At 36.1% G+C, this 15,236-nt stretch overlaps 2 protein-coding genes across 2 annotated transcripts in view; both read right to left on the bottom strand.

Moving 5' to 3' along the window:
* Positions 1 to 15,236, bottom strand: part of LOC134845160 (mucin-19-like) — a 581,930-nt gene that overhangs the window by 168,993 nt on the left and 397,701 nt on the right. The window lies entirely within an intron of this gene.
* LOC134845161 (ubiquitin-like-conjugating enzyme ATG3) overlaps positions 1 to 15,236 on the bottom strand; it is a 426,844-nt gene that overhangs the window by 13,916 nt on the left and 397,692 nt on the right. Inside the window, exons 2-6 of the mRNA XM_063862043.1 lie at positions 12,361 to 12,444; positions 12,161 to 12,202; positions 12,045 to 12,094; positions 204 to 274; positions 45 to 140 (exon numbers count right to left, since the gene is read on the bottom strand). Coding sequence (XP_063718113.1) covers positions 45 to 140; positions 204 to 274; positions 12,045 to 12,094; positions 12,161 to 12,202; positions 12,361 to 12,438 — 337 coding nt within the window. The 5' untranslated portion in view covers positions 12,439 to 12,444. The remainder of the gene's footprint in view (positions 1 to 44; positions 141 to 203; positions 275 to 12,044; positions 12,095 to 12,160; positions 12,203 to 12,360; positions 12,445 to 15,236) is intronic.

A 15,236-nucleotide genomic window follows, 5' to 3' on the forward strand; every position in this document is an offset into this window, starting at 1 on the left:
GCTTTTTACCTCGAACTGAAACTTAAGCTATGCGAAATTTAAACCTGCAGAAAAATGGTGTGTGTCAACCCAATCGTCATCCAGAAGCTTTTCAAGACCTTCGGTTGGCTCCATGTGTCTGCATCGCTTGTAGCAAGGCACTAAAAATAACCCAATTAGACACCAATGAAGAGTTGTCAAATTAATAGACTGGTTATTATTACCATTTCGAGTGACTAGGTACTGCTTTTCTGCTGGAAGAAATGATTTCACTTTTGACTGATCTCCTGTGGCCCTAAAATATGTTATTTATGTGAAGTTTTGCGATTTAATTTTGAGAACTATCATTGATAATTATGTCATACAAGACTCAATTTAACATTAAGACTTAATTTGTTTTGCTAATTTGAAAGAGAACTAATTAACTTCTTTTCAGCATAGATTCATTTAAAAGGAAACCTTCCGTCATACCACGTTCCTTGCACAGCTTGAATAGATAACACAAACGCTCGATAAATGCAACCGGGAACAAAATTTCTGATCAGCTTTTATAGCTTCTAGAGACTTGTAATTTAAAATCTAACCACCTCGATTACTGCACAAATAGAAATGTCTATACTGTGTGTATTTTTTGAATTTCGTAAGTGTTGCACTCATCAAGAGTGCAAAACATATTTCGTTTCAAAAAAACGTATTGCGTCGCATTAACTTTATTGTGTAGCCATAAAATCCGTTTCATTTTTCATGTAGTTATTTGGCTAGCTTCAGGATTAAGTCAGCAAAGCCAGGCGCTGCTCGTTAAATACATGCAAAAAATAGTGAAAGGCAACTGCTATTCTAGTTGATGTACTACTTCAAAGAATAGTCGTCGGTAATTCAAGGTCTTCATTCTTTCATAATACTTGTAAGCGTCGGTCATGGTTTTTGGCATAAATTGGTGTGGAATGCAAATATTCACACCGAAAAAGATTCGACTGAAACGGCCTCCCAAGAGTCCATTAGCCTTGATATCACTCCTCTGCAGACTGCGTCTTGCCTTATATCGACAAGGTTCGCTTTTCAACCATTGAAGAATTGGCTCTAACTCAGTGTCATGTGAGACTTCATCTAGGAGCGTCGCTAAGGTGTCACAAATCCTGTTATGTCTTATGGGTGTGTATCAATCTTTTGGGCAAACAAGTGATTGAGCGAGAAAGAAACGTTGACCACAAGGGCATTACTAAATAGTGTGTGGCGGTTTCCGGGCATATCTCAAAAGTATGTCATCTTTGAACTCGGATTTGCTGAGAAAAACTAGTTTGAGGCTTCGTTTTGTAAAGCTAAATTTTTAGTCCATTTATCTGATGAACCATTTTAAAGGAGACGCACTTTTATTTTTTGTTTCTACTTTTGGTGTTTGAATATTCTTAGCTTTGAATTTTTGAATATTCTTGGTCCGTGAAATTTGATAGATTGTAGAAAAATTTAAGAAGGAAGATCGAGACCTCATGGGGAGATCGAGACCTCCCATTCTCAAACGAAGAGCTGCGATCTTCATCAATTATATGTTTTTTACCACTGTGGATTAACTGATGTCTGAGGCTTGTCTTTAAAACTCAATGAAATAGGTAGACCTTTTGTGAAGCATGAGTAGGTATTCTGAGGCATGTTCTGACTATTTCGGAAAACTTTTTGTTAGTCTATTTGATTTCACAATCAGTTTTTTAACCTATCGATCGCACGCTGTCGAGTTTCAGATCACCGATCCGAGGACTAGGAAATCATATACGGTTTTCAAGTTTGTTCCTTAAATTATTCTAGGCCATTTTCCTGGCGGTTTTCCTTCAAGAAGAGCCGGCAATAAGAAAGCTTTTCCGTGTTTTTCAAGGTAGTACAGGATCGCTCGAAGGTTTTCTAAATCACCGGCAACGCTTTTATCGTCCGCGTACTATTTTGAGGTGCCAATTGGAATTTCCAGGAGCTCGATCAGTGAAATTAATGCTTTTCCATACCGATATAGCAATTGCTAGAGAATCTTCTTGTGTTGTTCCTTATATCGTAAAAAGATTGAGTTGTTTCCAGAAATGCTTGTTGAAGGGTAATTTTAGTTAGAGTGCGTTTTAGTATAGAAAGTAAGATTGCGTCTGTTTCGGGCTTTTCAGATTCCGATCTTAGGATGTAGTGTCGATCCCGCCTTTCTGGACTAAGCAGCGTTGAAATGTGTTCCCTGATTTTTTTGGATTGGATTCTATGCATTGGGAGATAGTAATGCCATTTCTCCGTCTGAGAATCGCACCTATAGGTAGGCCTTACTTCTGGATTTTTACACAAAGGTATCAGGTGAGTCTAAATGTAGGCTATTAGGTTTTCAGAAGGTAGATTTTTGTTTGTCATTAGGTAGGACAGCTTTGATGGTTTTTTACAAAGGTCTGCTGATGTCTGTTTGAAATAAGTCAACATTATTCTCCATTCGAATGCATCCCATCCAAGTGGCCGTGACATCCAAGCATTTTCACAGCACAATTTTGAACATTGTTGAGATGTTATTGTTTGTATGTAGAGTGCTGGAAGGGGAGCGTGTCTCTTTTCACTTTTGTTGGGTTCTTTGATGACTCAATTTTTTCTTCGATGAATCCTCCAGGTGAAACACTAATTTTGCTTTCTGTTCCGAAAGACAGCCAAGTGCAGAATATTGCATGCTTTCATTAATTTATCAAAATGTATACTTTCGCCTTTCAATTCGCTTTTTTCTGTTCGGGAAGTTTAAAACAAGTGATCCTGGTTTCCACAAATGTGCGCAGCTGTGGCTTTGAAGAGTGAGTCTTGCTTCGACAAGTGTGGTTACGAGCGATCCTTGCTTCCACATTAGAAGCAGCTGTTAGCCCAGTAGATCGATTAATTGAAACTTATGTTTCTTCTTTCAGAACTTTGAGAGGTCGGTTCTAGTTCGCGAACTCGTTGCATATGTCGTTTATCAAAAATTGAAATCGTGGCTATATTAATATCCAACCGTCATGGAACACTGTTGCGAGGAGTGGTTCGGATGTCGGTTGCTTGTGGCGATGAATGTTTGTTTCCGGGGATGTTGCTTCTGGGCTTTTTACGGCTGTACTTGGTTGGAGGTGATCTCTTGATTTCGGAAACTTCTAGGGGGAGCAGTGTATAAAAGAATCTATCAGAATGAAATTTTCTGCTCTGCAGCCCACAACATGAAATATGGAAAAACTTTCGAGGCTGTGTTTGCAAACATGGCAATCTGTGTGATCAGCTATTTTACAGAATGAGGTGGGTGAGTGTAAGAACATTAACTGGTCCAGTATAAAAGTAAATATCTTACACAGAAGTGAAGCTGTACTCCGCGAACAAACGAAAAAGGGAAAAATAGCTCTAAAACTTTCGAATTTCTAAGAAAAATAGATACCCTTTAAGCTCTTTGAATTTCTAAAACGATTTATGACCGACGCTTCTTTGATAAAATTAACCCAACTTGATAAAATTGGATCAATTGGTAAAGTTTATATTCCGCTGGAAATCTAAAAACCACTTTCGAAACTCAGTTTTTCGCGCCATTTCCACGTTTGTATTTGGAGAGTGCTATATACGTAACTTTCAGCAGATAAATTTCAATTGATTTCAAAAGGTGCATTTATACCTAAATGTATTCATAAATGCATTACTTGTCAATGTGTAAATGTGTAATTGTTTCAGTGTTTGTATGTGTAGTGATGGTGGGATTTTAAGTCATTCCTGTATCTTATCCTGTTTTATTTTCATGGTAGCAGGAGGTAGTTTGGAAAATGTCTTCCTACAAAACCCCACCCACGATCGTGAGCGGTGCTAAGTCGTACACTCAGTGGACAACAGGAGTAAACGTTTGGAACGATGTTACCGATATCCCTCTGGCCAAAAGACGCATGGTCGTGGCTTTATCCCTGCCGATATCCGACGAACTATTGAAACTCAATATCCGTGAGAGTTTTCAACGACATTGAAATGAATAAGTTGAAAAGCGAGGCTGGCGTTATTGAATTGATCAAGTGTTTAGACGATTTTTATAAGAAAGATGATTTGTCTGGAGCATATGACGCTTGTCTGGAGCATATGACGCTTGGAGAAGTTTTGATCAATGTAAGAGGACAGGAAATCAGTCTATCGACGAATACCGAGTTCACAAGGCTGTACAACAATATGAAGAAACACAAAATTGAATTACCGCAAGCAGTCTTAGCTTTCAAGCTGCTAGACTTTTCTGGACTGCAGAACCACGAAAAGACAATTGTCTTAACCGCCGTGGATTATAGCAAAAATGAAAAATTACTTGATCAGATGATGAAACCGCTAAAGAAGTTCTTTGGAACGCAGTCATTTTCGGAAATGACATCAAATCAAGATGCCTCAGTAAATTTGGAACTGACTTATCACACAGAAGATGCAAATTAATGGAAGCTTCCGTGGTCGAGGAAAATATAAGGGACGATTCTACAATAACCGGGGACACCGAACAGAATATCCAAAACCCAAGATAGTTGGCAAGAACCCCCCAGATTTTCATGGCAGGTATACAAAGTGCAATATCTGTCAGTCGATAAACCACTTTGAGCGTGTGTGTCCGGATAAAGAACGTAAAGATCAAAATTCCGCACTTGTCGCAGATAATGACGAAGAAGAGTGCGAAATTTTTTTATTTACGACGAAATGTTATATCAAAAAAGTGGCCAAACTAGAAGAGATTCTTTATTCTGGCCAAACAGAGGCGTCCGGACTGTTAGGTGTGTTCTGTTTTAGACAGTGCATGCTCGGTCACTGTTTGCGGAGAAACATGGTTGACTTGTTATCTAGACGCCCTTTCGAAAGTTGAAAGATCCAAAGTTGTTGAAAAAGACACACAAAGTATTCAAGTTTGGAAGCGGAAACAGATTGAAGTCTGCCAAACAAGTAATTATTCATTGTGAGATATCAGTCGTCGATTCAAACTTACCACTTCTGCTGGGGAAACCTTCGCTAAAACGGGCTGGAGTGATCCTGGATCTTATAACTGATGAAGCTGTTATTTGTGGAGTTGTCACTCAATTACGGATCTCGAGGTCTGGGCATTATTTCATACCCTTGTTGACGTCTGGATACGAAGCAGAAGTGTTAGAAGATGTCCTGATCAATATTTCAATGGAAACCTCAAAACAGAAGGAAAAACTCGCTAACAAACTTCACAGACAATTTGGACACCCATCCGCTGCGAAACTGAAGGAATTATTGAAAAATGCTTGATTGAACGACGATATTTTGATGAAAACGATCGACAAAGTATCTACACAATGCGACGTGTGTCAGCGTTTCAAGAGGACTCCATCCAGGCAACTTGTTTCAATGCCCATGGCGCAGGAATTCAACGAAGCGGTAGCTATGGACCTAAAAATCTGGGATTTCAAAGGAGGAGTCTATATTTTATATCTCATAGACGTGGCAATAAGATATCCTAAAGCTATAATTATACACCCTAAATCGCAAGACACGATTATAGAGAACGCCGTCACAATGTGGATTGCAGAACGACCAGGTGCTCCACGAAAGTTCCTTAGCGATAACGGAGGAGAGTTTGCCAATGAGTCTTATTCAGAAATATGCGAGAATTTCAACATTCGTGAGTGCAAAACCACTGTCGAATCACCCTGGAATAACGGCTTATGCGAAAGAAATCCCGCGGTCGTAGATGAAATGGTCAGAAAAATGCTAGAGGATAACCCGAATAGCCCATTACAACTTGCTCTTGCATGGGCATGTCACGCCAAAAATTGCCTACAGATGAAGATTGGGTACAGTCCGTTTTAACTGGTCTTTGGTAGAAACCCCAGAATTCCTCAGATAATTGATGATCGCCCGCCGGCATTAGATAAAAACATAGGCGCTACGCGCAATACACCGAAGGCATAGAAACTGAAGCAAAAACCAAACAACTTGAACAACTAATAATTGAAGAATAACAGTTCTAGAACAAAAAATCGTACTAATACATGTATACACCAAAATTTTGCTATATCGAGAAAGAGCCTGAAATAACAGTTCTAGAACTAAAAATCGTACTAACACATGTATAGGTTAAATTTTTGATATATCAACGAAGATCATAAAATAACACTTCTAGAACTAAAAATCGTACTAACACATGTATACACCAAAATTTTACTATATTGACAAAGGGCCTGAAATAACAGTTCGTGTGCTAAAAATCGTATATATAAAAAAATAAATCAATACATAAATAAATAAATACATACATAAATAAATAAATAAATAAATAAACGCAAAACTGAAATGTACAAATAATTAAATTAACATGAAAAAATATATATCTCATGAACAAATAACCAAACAAACAGACCCATAATATAAATAATTGAAAGTAAATGAATTAAATAAATACACATACATAAATAATAAAAGCAAAACTAAATGAAAGAAAGAATAATTAAATAAATATAGAAATAAATATCAACAAATAAACAAAACACACCTGATAAATAAATAAGCAATAAAAAATAAATCAATACATAAATAAATAAATAAATACATAAATGAATACATAAATAAATATATATATAAATAAATAAAAGCAAAAGTGAAATGTACAAATAATTAAATAGACATGAAAAAATATATATGAACAAATAACCAAACAAACAGACCCATAATATGAATAAATGAAAATAAATAAATGAAATAAATACACATACATAAATAATAAAAGCAAAACTAAATGAAAGAAAAAATAATTAAATAAATATAGAAATAAATATCAACAAATAAACAAAACACACCTGATAAATAAATAAGCAATAAAAAAATAAATCAATACATAAATAAATAAATAAATACATAAATAAATACATAAATAAATAAATAAATAAATAAATAAAAGCAAAAGTGAAATGTACAAATAATTAAATAGACATGAAAAAATATATATGAACAAATAACCAAACAAACAGACCCATAATATAAATAAATGAAAATAAATAAATTAAATAAATACACACGCAGAAATAATAAAAGCAAAACTAAATGAAAGAAAGAATAATTAAATAAATAAACAAAACACGTGATAAAAATAAACAAAAATAAATATGTACATACATAAATTATAAATAAATATAAGCAAACTAAACATAATTAAATAAATAGAAGAACAGATAATTAAATAAATAAAGATGAACAAATAAAGAAACAAACATACGCAATCACGTGACATAGCGCGATATAGTCCAGCCCACATGATAATTGATAACTGTGGACGTTATTTGTCGACACTTGACAACAGACAACATTAAAAAAAAAACCCCGTTACACGATACCATAACACCTTGACTAAAGTCTTCGGTGTAATGACACAAAGCGAAATTCATGCAAGACACGTTAATTTTCTGCATTGCAGCCGGAAAGCGTTTGTGCAAGCCGAAGCTTCCGCAAAAAATAGACTAGCATTAAAAAGAAGAATTCGTTGTAATGGTGAAGATTGTGGAGCAGGGGATATCGTTTATTTCAAAAGAGACAAGGATGGCCGTTGGAAAGGTCCCGCAAAATTTTTAGCACGAGATGGATGAATTTTACACCTTGGACATGGAAATACATTAATCAAAACCCATTAATCTTGAGTTGTTCGCAAAGACGAGGAGTTAATTGCTGATTCCAACGAAGAAAATGGGGAAGTTGAACACAGAAATAGCCCTGAGACGACTGAACAAGTAGCAGCGAGTAGCTCCGATGATGATTCGACTGTGGAGAATACACATTTGCCAACTACAGAACAAACCCATCGGCGAGATGATATTCCAAACATCCGTAGTTAAGTCAAATACAGACAAACAGGAGATACAGATTGGAAAACCGCGAAAATTGTGTGTAAAGCAGGTAAATCGAGTGGCAAACACAAGTCCTGGTTGAATGTCCAGAATTTGAACTCAGACACGGTTGCAGTAGACTGGAAAGAGACCGTTCATGAGTGGGAATATGCAGATTCAAATGAACGGCAGGACATAGAAACAAGTAATGTGACCTCTGACGCATTAACAGAACCAATTTTCACCGCCAAATTGAAAGAGCTTGAAAACTGCAAGAATTTCGATGTTTATGAAGCGGTTCGCGACTCAGGACAGGAGTTCATTACAGTTCGCTGTGTCGTTACCGAAAAATCAACGGATTCAGGACCGGTTTGGAAAGCCAGGTTGGTTGTACGCGGTTTCCAAGAAAAAGAAAAATGCAGATCCGATTCCCGAACCACTGGAAAAGACGCCATTCGTGTGCTTATAGGATTCAGTGTGGCTAACACTTGGAAATGTCATTGTCTGGATGTTAAAGGTCAACCCATCAACCGAGACGTTTACTTGTTACCTCCAGAAGAAGCGAACCAAGACGGTTTCTTGTGGAAATTGAAGAAAGTGGCATACGGACTCCAAGACGGCTCAAGAAACTGGTATCTTACCATAAAATCGCTACTTTGTAATTTGGGTTGCGCCATGGCCACTTGTGATCCGGCAGTGTTCTTCCTACGTGAAGAAAACAGACTACTGGGTTTGTTGGTTGTTCACGTGGACGATGTCATTTGGTGTGGGAGCGAAGAGTTTGAGAGGAAAATTACTCAACCACAAAATGAGCTGGGACCACAAAATGAGCAGCGCTGAATAGTCGCTTTTTCTTGCCGCGTTTAAACAAATTGTTTTGCTTCGAATTTCTCAATTCTTTCTTTACGTGTGAAATTTCTTTACTACTAATTCCAAGCTTATGTATTTAACTGAGAGTTCCTTTAACATGGGATCACGTTTTGAGAAAGATATGTATTCCTCGATGCTGGAAAAGATTTCCGACACCAATGTGAGACAGATTTCGATAAATTATTGACGGATCTGGGCAAAAAAGATGAGATTATTCTAGATCTTGAGAACAAAGTGGATGATTTGGAGCAAAGAGTATCTGCACAGGAAAGGTATTCTTCTAAGGATTGCCTAATTTTGGAGAACCTGCCAATAGTAAACAATCAGGTACCGTTGTCACATCAGGTATGCGATTTTTTGGCCCAATTTCTTCAGTATAAAACTAGCCCGAGTAATTTTAAAGCCTGTCACTTGCTTGGAACGTGGAAAAATTATCCCCCAGCTGTGATAGTTAAATTTTTATATTTTGGGGGAAAAAAGTGAAATCTACAACAGAAAATCTTGGTTGGCTAACATTCGAAACCCGAATAACAACAAAAAAATTTTTCTCAAGGAAAGGCTTCCACCGGCAGACCGTCTACTCAAACAATACGCTGATGATTTGGGTCTTGTAAATACCAGTCAGAATTGTCAGGTTAAAATGTTTAAAATGGACGACAGAGGAATTTACAAATATTTTCCCGTTAGTTCGAAAAAGGCGATTGATGATGAAACACTTAGCGACTAAGAAATCTGACAAATTTCAGTCGAAAACTGGAAAATCTACGGAAAATTATAGTGTATCTGATTATGAAAGAAATACGACACCAATCAGAGCAAATAATATTCAACGGGCGGAGAATATTAAATCTATTCTGAAGCGATTACGTGACTCCCCAGAGCAAGAAGGAGAACAATTATTGGAGCAATTATGCAAAACAGAAAAACTCTTTCAGAATATGTTGTAAATCCCTACGAGGAAGGTTCATAGTTATTCATACATTCTTGCATGCTCTATGGGGTTGGGATTGATGAAGCATACAAGAATGTTTGAGCGTGGCTTGCAAGTCAGCGCCTAATTTTTTCTGTTTCTTATTTTTGTTGATAAATGAGTAAATTATATTATCGAGAACTCCTAGAGGGGAGACAAGTGCGCGTATTAAATAGTAGTTTTCTTTTTTCTTGAATATTAGATCTTTGCGATGTCATTATGATGAGTTAAAAATTCTTATTGACGACTTTGAGGTTAAGCCACCAATAATAGCCCTTTGCGAGACATGGCTAACGGACAATGATCCCTTATCAATTTATTCAGTTGAAGGCTACCAACCTATAATAACTACTAACAGAAAAGGTACTCGCGGAGGTGGTTGTGCATTTTTCGTTAGATCGGATTTAAAGGTGTCAAAATTGCAATTGGAATCAGATCTTGAGTTTCTAGCTATATCGGTTAAAAATGAAAAACATTCGAAAAATTTTATTGTTTTGTATAGAAAACCATCTTCTGCACTAAACGACTTTTTTGAAAAGCTAGAATCTTTCCTGGATACGGTGGCTACTTGGAAAACCAAACAATTATATGTGGTGATTTTAACATAGATTCACTTGATGCTTCAATCACTAGTGAGAATTTTTTGACATTAATGAACTCACATGGGTTTCTCCAACGCAACTTTGAGCCCACACCTGTTACATCTTCAAGTCAGTCTTGTATTGACTATATTTTTACCAATTCTTGTTTGAACAAAATAAATACTTTAAAAACTGTAATCAAGGACCATTACTCAATTTTACTTGAAATTGATGACTTTAAAAGTAAAAAAAATGACATTAAAACACAGAGCGTTTTCCGAAACATAAATCCAATGAAAAATGACAAAAACCTGGTGGATTTCCTTTTCTTACTACATGAAAAACTCAATAAAATGCAAAGTTCACTAAACGCTGATGAGCAGATAACTTACATTGTAAACAGCTTAATACGTATTTTAGATAAATTTTGCCCATTATCTCAGGTGAATAATAAAGCAAAACCAACTTGGATTACCCAGGATATTAAAAAGCAAATGCAAAAGAGAAACATGTTCTATAAAAAATGGATAATTGATCCAACTCCGACAAATTTAGAGAAATATAAATTGTCCCGAAATTTAACCACATCGCTAATAAGAAATTCGAAACTAAAATTTTACCAACAAAAAATCGAAAAATCGAAAAACAATAAAAGTATTTTTCAGGCATATAACGATTTCATACAAAGCAAAACATCTGCCAAAATAGAAGTTGAAGCTGATGTCTTCAATCAGTTTTTCGCACAAATTGGTAATAAATTAAGTGGTAAAAAAGTCAATCATAAAATTGCCTTAAGGCATGTTAAATCTGTACCTAATTCAATGGTTTTTCAGGAAATAACAACAAAAGAAGTTTTTGATACAATTATTCTTATTAAAAATAAGGGGTCTTCAGGTCCGGATGGTATAAGTAATCAAATTTTGAAACTCTCGTCGACGGTTATTAGCGAACCTTTGTCAAAGTTATTTAATCAATGTATAAAGCAAGGAACGTTCCCGAATGCACTAAAAATTGGTCAAAATTTTAAAATTTGGACATTTTCTATCTAAAACCATAACACTTTTTCTACAAAAAACTAAGGTGTACCAGTTTATACAGGGGAGATCCCCAAAACATGTTCTTTTGATTGAACACTCAATCTCTGATTTGGAAGCGAAGATTCAGAGAAAATGAAATTAATCCAAAAAAGTGGGTCAAAATTCCCCAACTGAAATGTTCGGAGGCCGTAGAACGTGTGTAAGGTAAAAAAGACTAGCGTAATATGCAGGCCCAAAGGGAAGTTTGCGGCACCATTTTTGTTTTGACTTTTTGAACAATCAGAAGAAGTTCTCACGAAAACCTTGAAACTTCGTCTTAAAAAAACAGAAAACATATCGCATACATTTTCTGAAAACCTGTCTCAATCAAACAGGATCTAGTCACCTATAACTTATAAAAAAAATTAGTCACCTATACACCGATAAAACAATTGTAGCAAAAATGAACCAGATATAATGCTTTAAAGTTCCACCAAAAAATAACACTTTTATTTGCGATTTAGGTAGGAAAAAAGGATGCCGTAATATGACAATACGCTTCACTTGTGTGCTAACCGTAAAACTTAAAATGAAACACGTCCTTTCCACAACATATTTGCATTTAAAATTACATTTAGACTGGGCGAAACGATTTGAATTCTTAAGTGATGAAAAGTTCAATACGGCGTAACATAAAATAAAAAAAACTTTTTGTTCTTATTTTTCTTTGCATATTTTAAAGCAATTGTATGACAAACAAAATCTTATTATGCAAACAATTGAAAGACGTCTGCAAAACTTGTAGCGACAAACATACCATGCCCATGTAGGACATTGATGCACAAGATGATCACCAGCAGCAACAAACTGGAAAATAGAGTTCCATTGAGAACAATTTACTTTTGTCTGTGTTTAATAATACTGAAACCAAACCTCTTCAGGGGTCAGAACGCCACTTTCTCTGAATTTTGATTCCTGAAACAACAATAATAAGTCACATCTTCCAAAAATTTATCGAACAAAAATCTAATTAGAAATTCATTACACTGATGAAATTTGATACCAATACACTGAAACTGAAAGATTTAAAAAATCAGCGAAGTATATTTCTCACATTGGCCATAAGTAATTACCTTCAAAAGAGGAGTTAAGCTTTCAGCCACTCCTAGTGCTTGAGATTTAACAGCGTTTATGGCTGAACGTATTGCCATTTGGTTTCTGAAAACAAAAAACATACAGAACAAAACTGCTCGTATCAATAAAAGCGGCTGTTCAGACATTAGAAAACTGCTGTTGTTCAGATAGCCCCTTATGGTCTAAGTTATCCATAATCTTGATAAAAATTAAGTCAAAGCTGTTTGATTGCCGATGTTTCTTGGCCAAGTCTATAAATAGATGTTGTTTTTGTTGGGGATTCACAAGTAGGATTGCAGAGCTCTTGGTCCCTGTTACACTCTAAAATGATCTTCATATATTTCTGCATCTGTTGTAATTGCAAGAAATTTGCCAGGTACAGACGTTTGTTGCGGAAAATTATTCGTAAAGAAATTTCCACATCCCCTGTCGGGGTCGTGGTTTGGTACTAGTTTACTTGTTTGGACCCCCGGTGACAAAACTAGTTTAGATGATTGGTCCCGCCTATTTTTTAAAAGAATTTGCACAGTGAAAAAGCATTTGCACAGTAGCATTTGAAAGCAAAAATTGCAACTCCTGAGAGAACTCTCGCAGTACCCAACTACAGGGTTAGGAATTTCAAATTTTGAGAGAAAAAACGAAAAATCTCGGGAATTACAGAGACATGGGCACTCATATGTGGCTGCGAGATTCGTAGCCCCCTCGAGTACTCTGACAGCCCCCAAATAAAATGCTAGGAATTTCAAAATTTGATAAAAAAAAGATTAGATTCAAGTTTTCCGAATTTTTTTTAGAAAAAATGGCAAAAAGTCATATCTCAAAAAATATGAAAAATTGAGCAGTCAGATTTGGAGGCAAGATTCGCAAAAGCCGAAAGTACTCTGACAGCTTCCAAATAAAGGGTTGGGATTTTCAGAATTCGAAAAAATAGTAATAATAATCATAATAATGTGACATTCGACCAGAATGGCCAAAATGCAATCTCTGCAGAATTCGGAATTTTAGCAGTAAGCCTTCCGGATTGGTGGTTTTTAAGAACTAAGGGCGTTATTGGAACGTTTAGCCAAACGGTGAGGGCTGGAATATTCTAGTATTTTAAAATTTCAAAAATTCGAATGATGACGTCACATTTCTGAGAAATGCTGAAACGGCCATTTTAACAAAAAACGAGAGAAGAAACACAACATTAGTTGCGCTGACGATAGCAACGACAATCGTGATAAGAAAAACAGCAGCAGATTGCAGAAAACGTTCCGAGTTGCAACTATTGTGCTGCTACAATAGTTGCAAAGCCGTTGCGAACAACGGTGAAGAGTAAGAAATCAGCCTTCCGGATTGGAAAGAAATCGAGATCAACGGGCTTGATTCACCGGATTCAAGAATCCGGAAGGGTCTCGGGACGGAAAACTTTTATTGACTCGTGTGAACTTTTAGCATCCTGTCATGTCCTGACTTGAATTTAATTGATATTTGGATTAGTTTTGACAAGGATGAGGTGCTAGGAGTTGGGGGAAAGGGTTGATCCATCTTCGATGGAGATGATGATTTTTATCTACTGAACAAAAACAATAGTAATATAATAAGTAGTAGCCCTGTTTTTAGGAGTGACCTCGTGGTCTGGGGATACTGAGACCCAGCCATGAGCTCACTATTTGCATGTAATTAAGTTAATTTGAGCGTTCTGGTCGAAGCCGGAGAACAGTAACGTTTTTGTCGACCCGATGTTAGAAAGACCACCGAAAAGTACTGGCTTGGTAGAGACGGTGAAAAGCATACAAAGCTCTGTTTAGGCGCTAGCCAGTCGTCTTAAGACTTAGTTTTGTTATCTGTCGATATGTATCTTCCGGGCGAATGTTACATAACACAGGATTTAAGAATTGCAGTGTTCAAAGTTTAGTTTTCAGTTATAAGTGTAAGTTTCTTCAGGTCTCTACAGTTGTTACATTCGCATCAAGTGCGCCACGTGCATGTATCTGATTCGTTGTAGCGAGTTTTGAAGAACTTCGTGTACATTCCTAGAAGTCTGTTTTTGCATTCTGGGTCAAACAATATGTCACATTTGAAGTATTCGTTGTATAGATTAGCAAGATCACAGGCCCGAAACCAGAAATCCGACTCGCACTTCTTCAGAAGCATTTGCTTGAATAATAAAAAAATCATAAAAAACGTCATACCTCGTAGGTTACAAAAATTTGAACAATTATAATTGTAAGTTAGGTTCGCAACCCCCGATAGTAATCTGACAGCCCCAAATAGAAAGTTGTAAATTTCGAAAATTGACAAAAAAAAAGTTTTCTGAAACTTTTTTGAAATCACATCTCAAAATTTTAGCGCATTATTGCAGTCGCATCTGGACAAACGATTTGGATCTTGAAACTCTTGTGAGTACTTTCACAGTGCCCAACTTCAAATTAAGGAATTTTAAATAGTTTGAATTTTTAAAATCTAGGTTTTTTGCACGTATGTATCCTGAGTCGTATGTATCCTGAAGTTTCATCTTGATATTGGGGTGAAACGTTTTTGTTTTCTGAAAAATTTGAATTGGCCACGTAATGCTCAAAATTATCGCAGCAACTGAAATGAAAAACAAAAAAGATCAGAAGAAACGATAAATAAATGCGGGAAATTTCATGGAAAATCGTTCTCGAATCAAATTGCTATTCGCAACTTGTCCAATATTAATCAATTCGAGTTTTGCTGTCTTGTTCATAATAGAGAACGCAGAAAACCATTGTCAGAGTAATAATACTGGAGCAAGGAGTAACTTGATTGAGCAGGTTGACGAGTAATGCGAGCCACTGTTCCAGACAATCAAACTTCTTGAGCTTAAACTGATTACTTCCTTAATCTTCTAGAGTTAATTTGGTTATAATAT

The sequence above is a fragment of the Symsagittifera roscoffensis genome, chromosome 4 (assembly GCF_963678635.1).
Source record: "Symsagittifera roscoffensis chromosome 4, txSymRosc1.1, whole genome shotgun sequence".
NCBI lineage: Eukaryota > Metazoa > Xenacoelomorpha > Acoela > Convolutidae > Symsagittifera > Symsagittifera roscoffensis.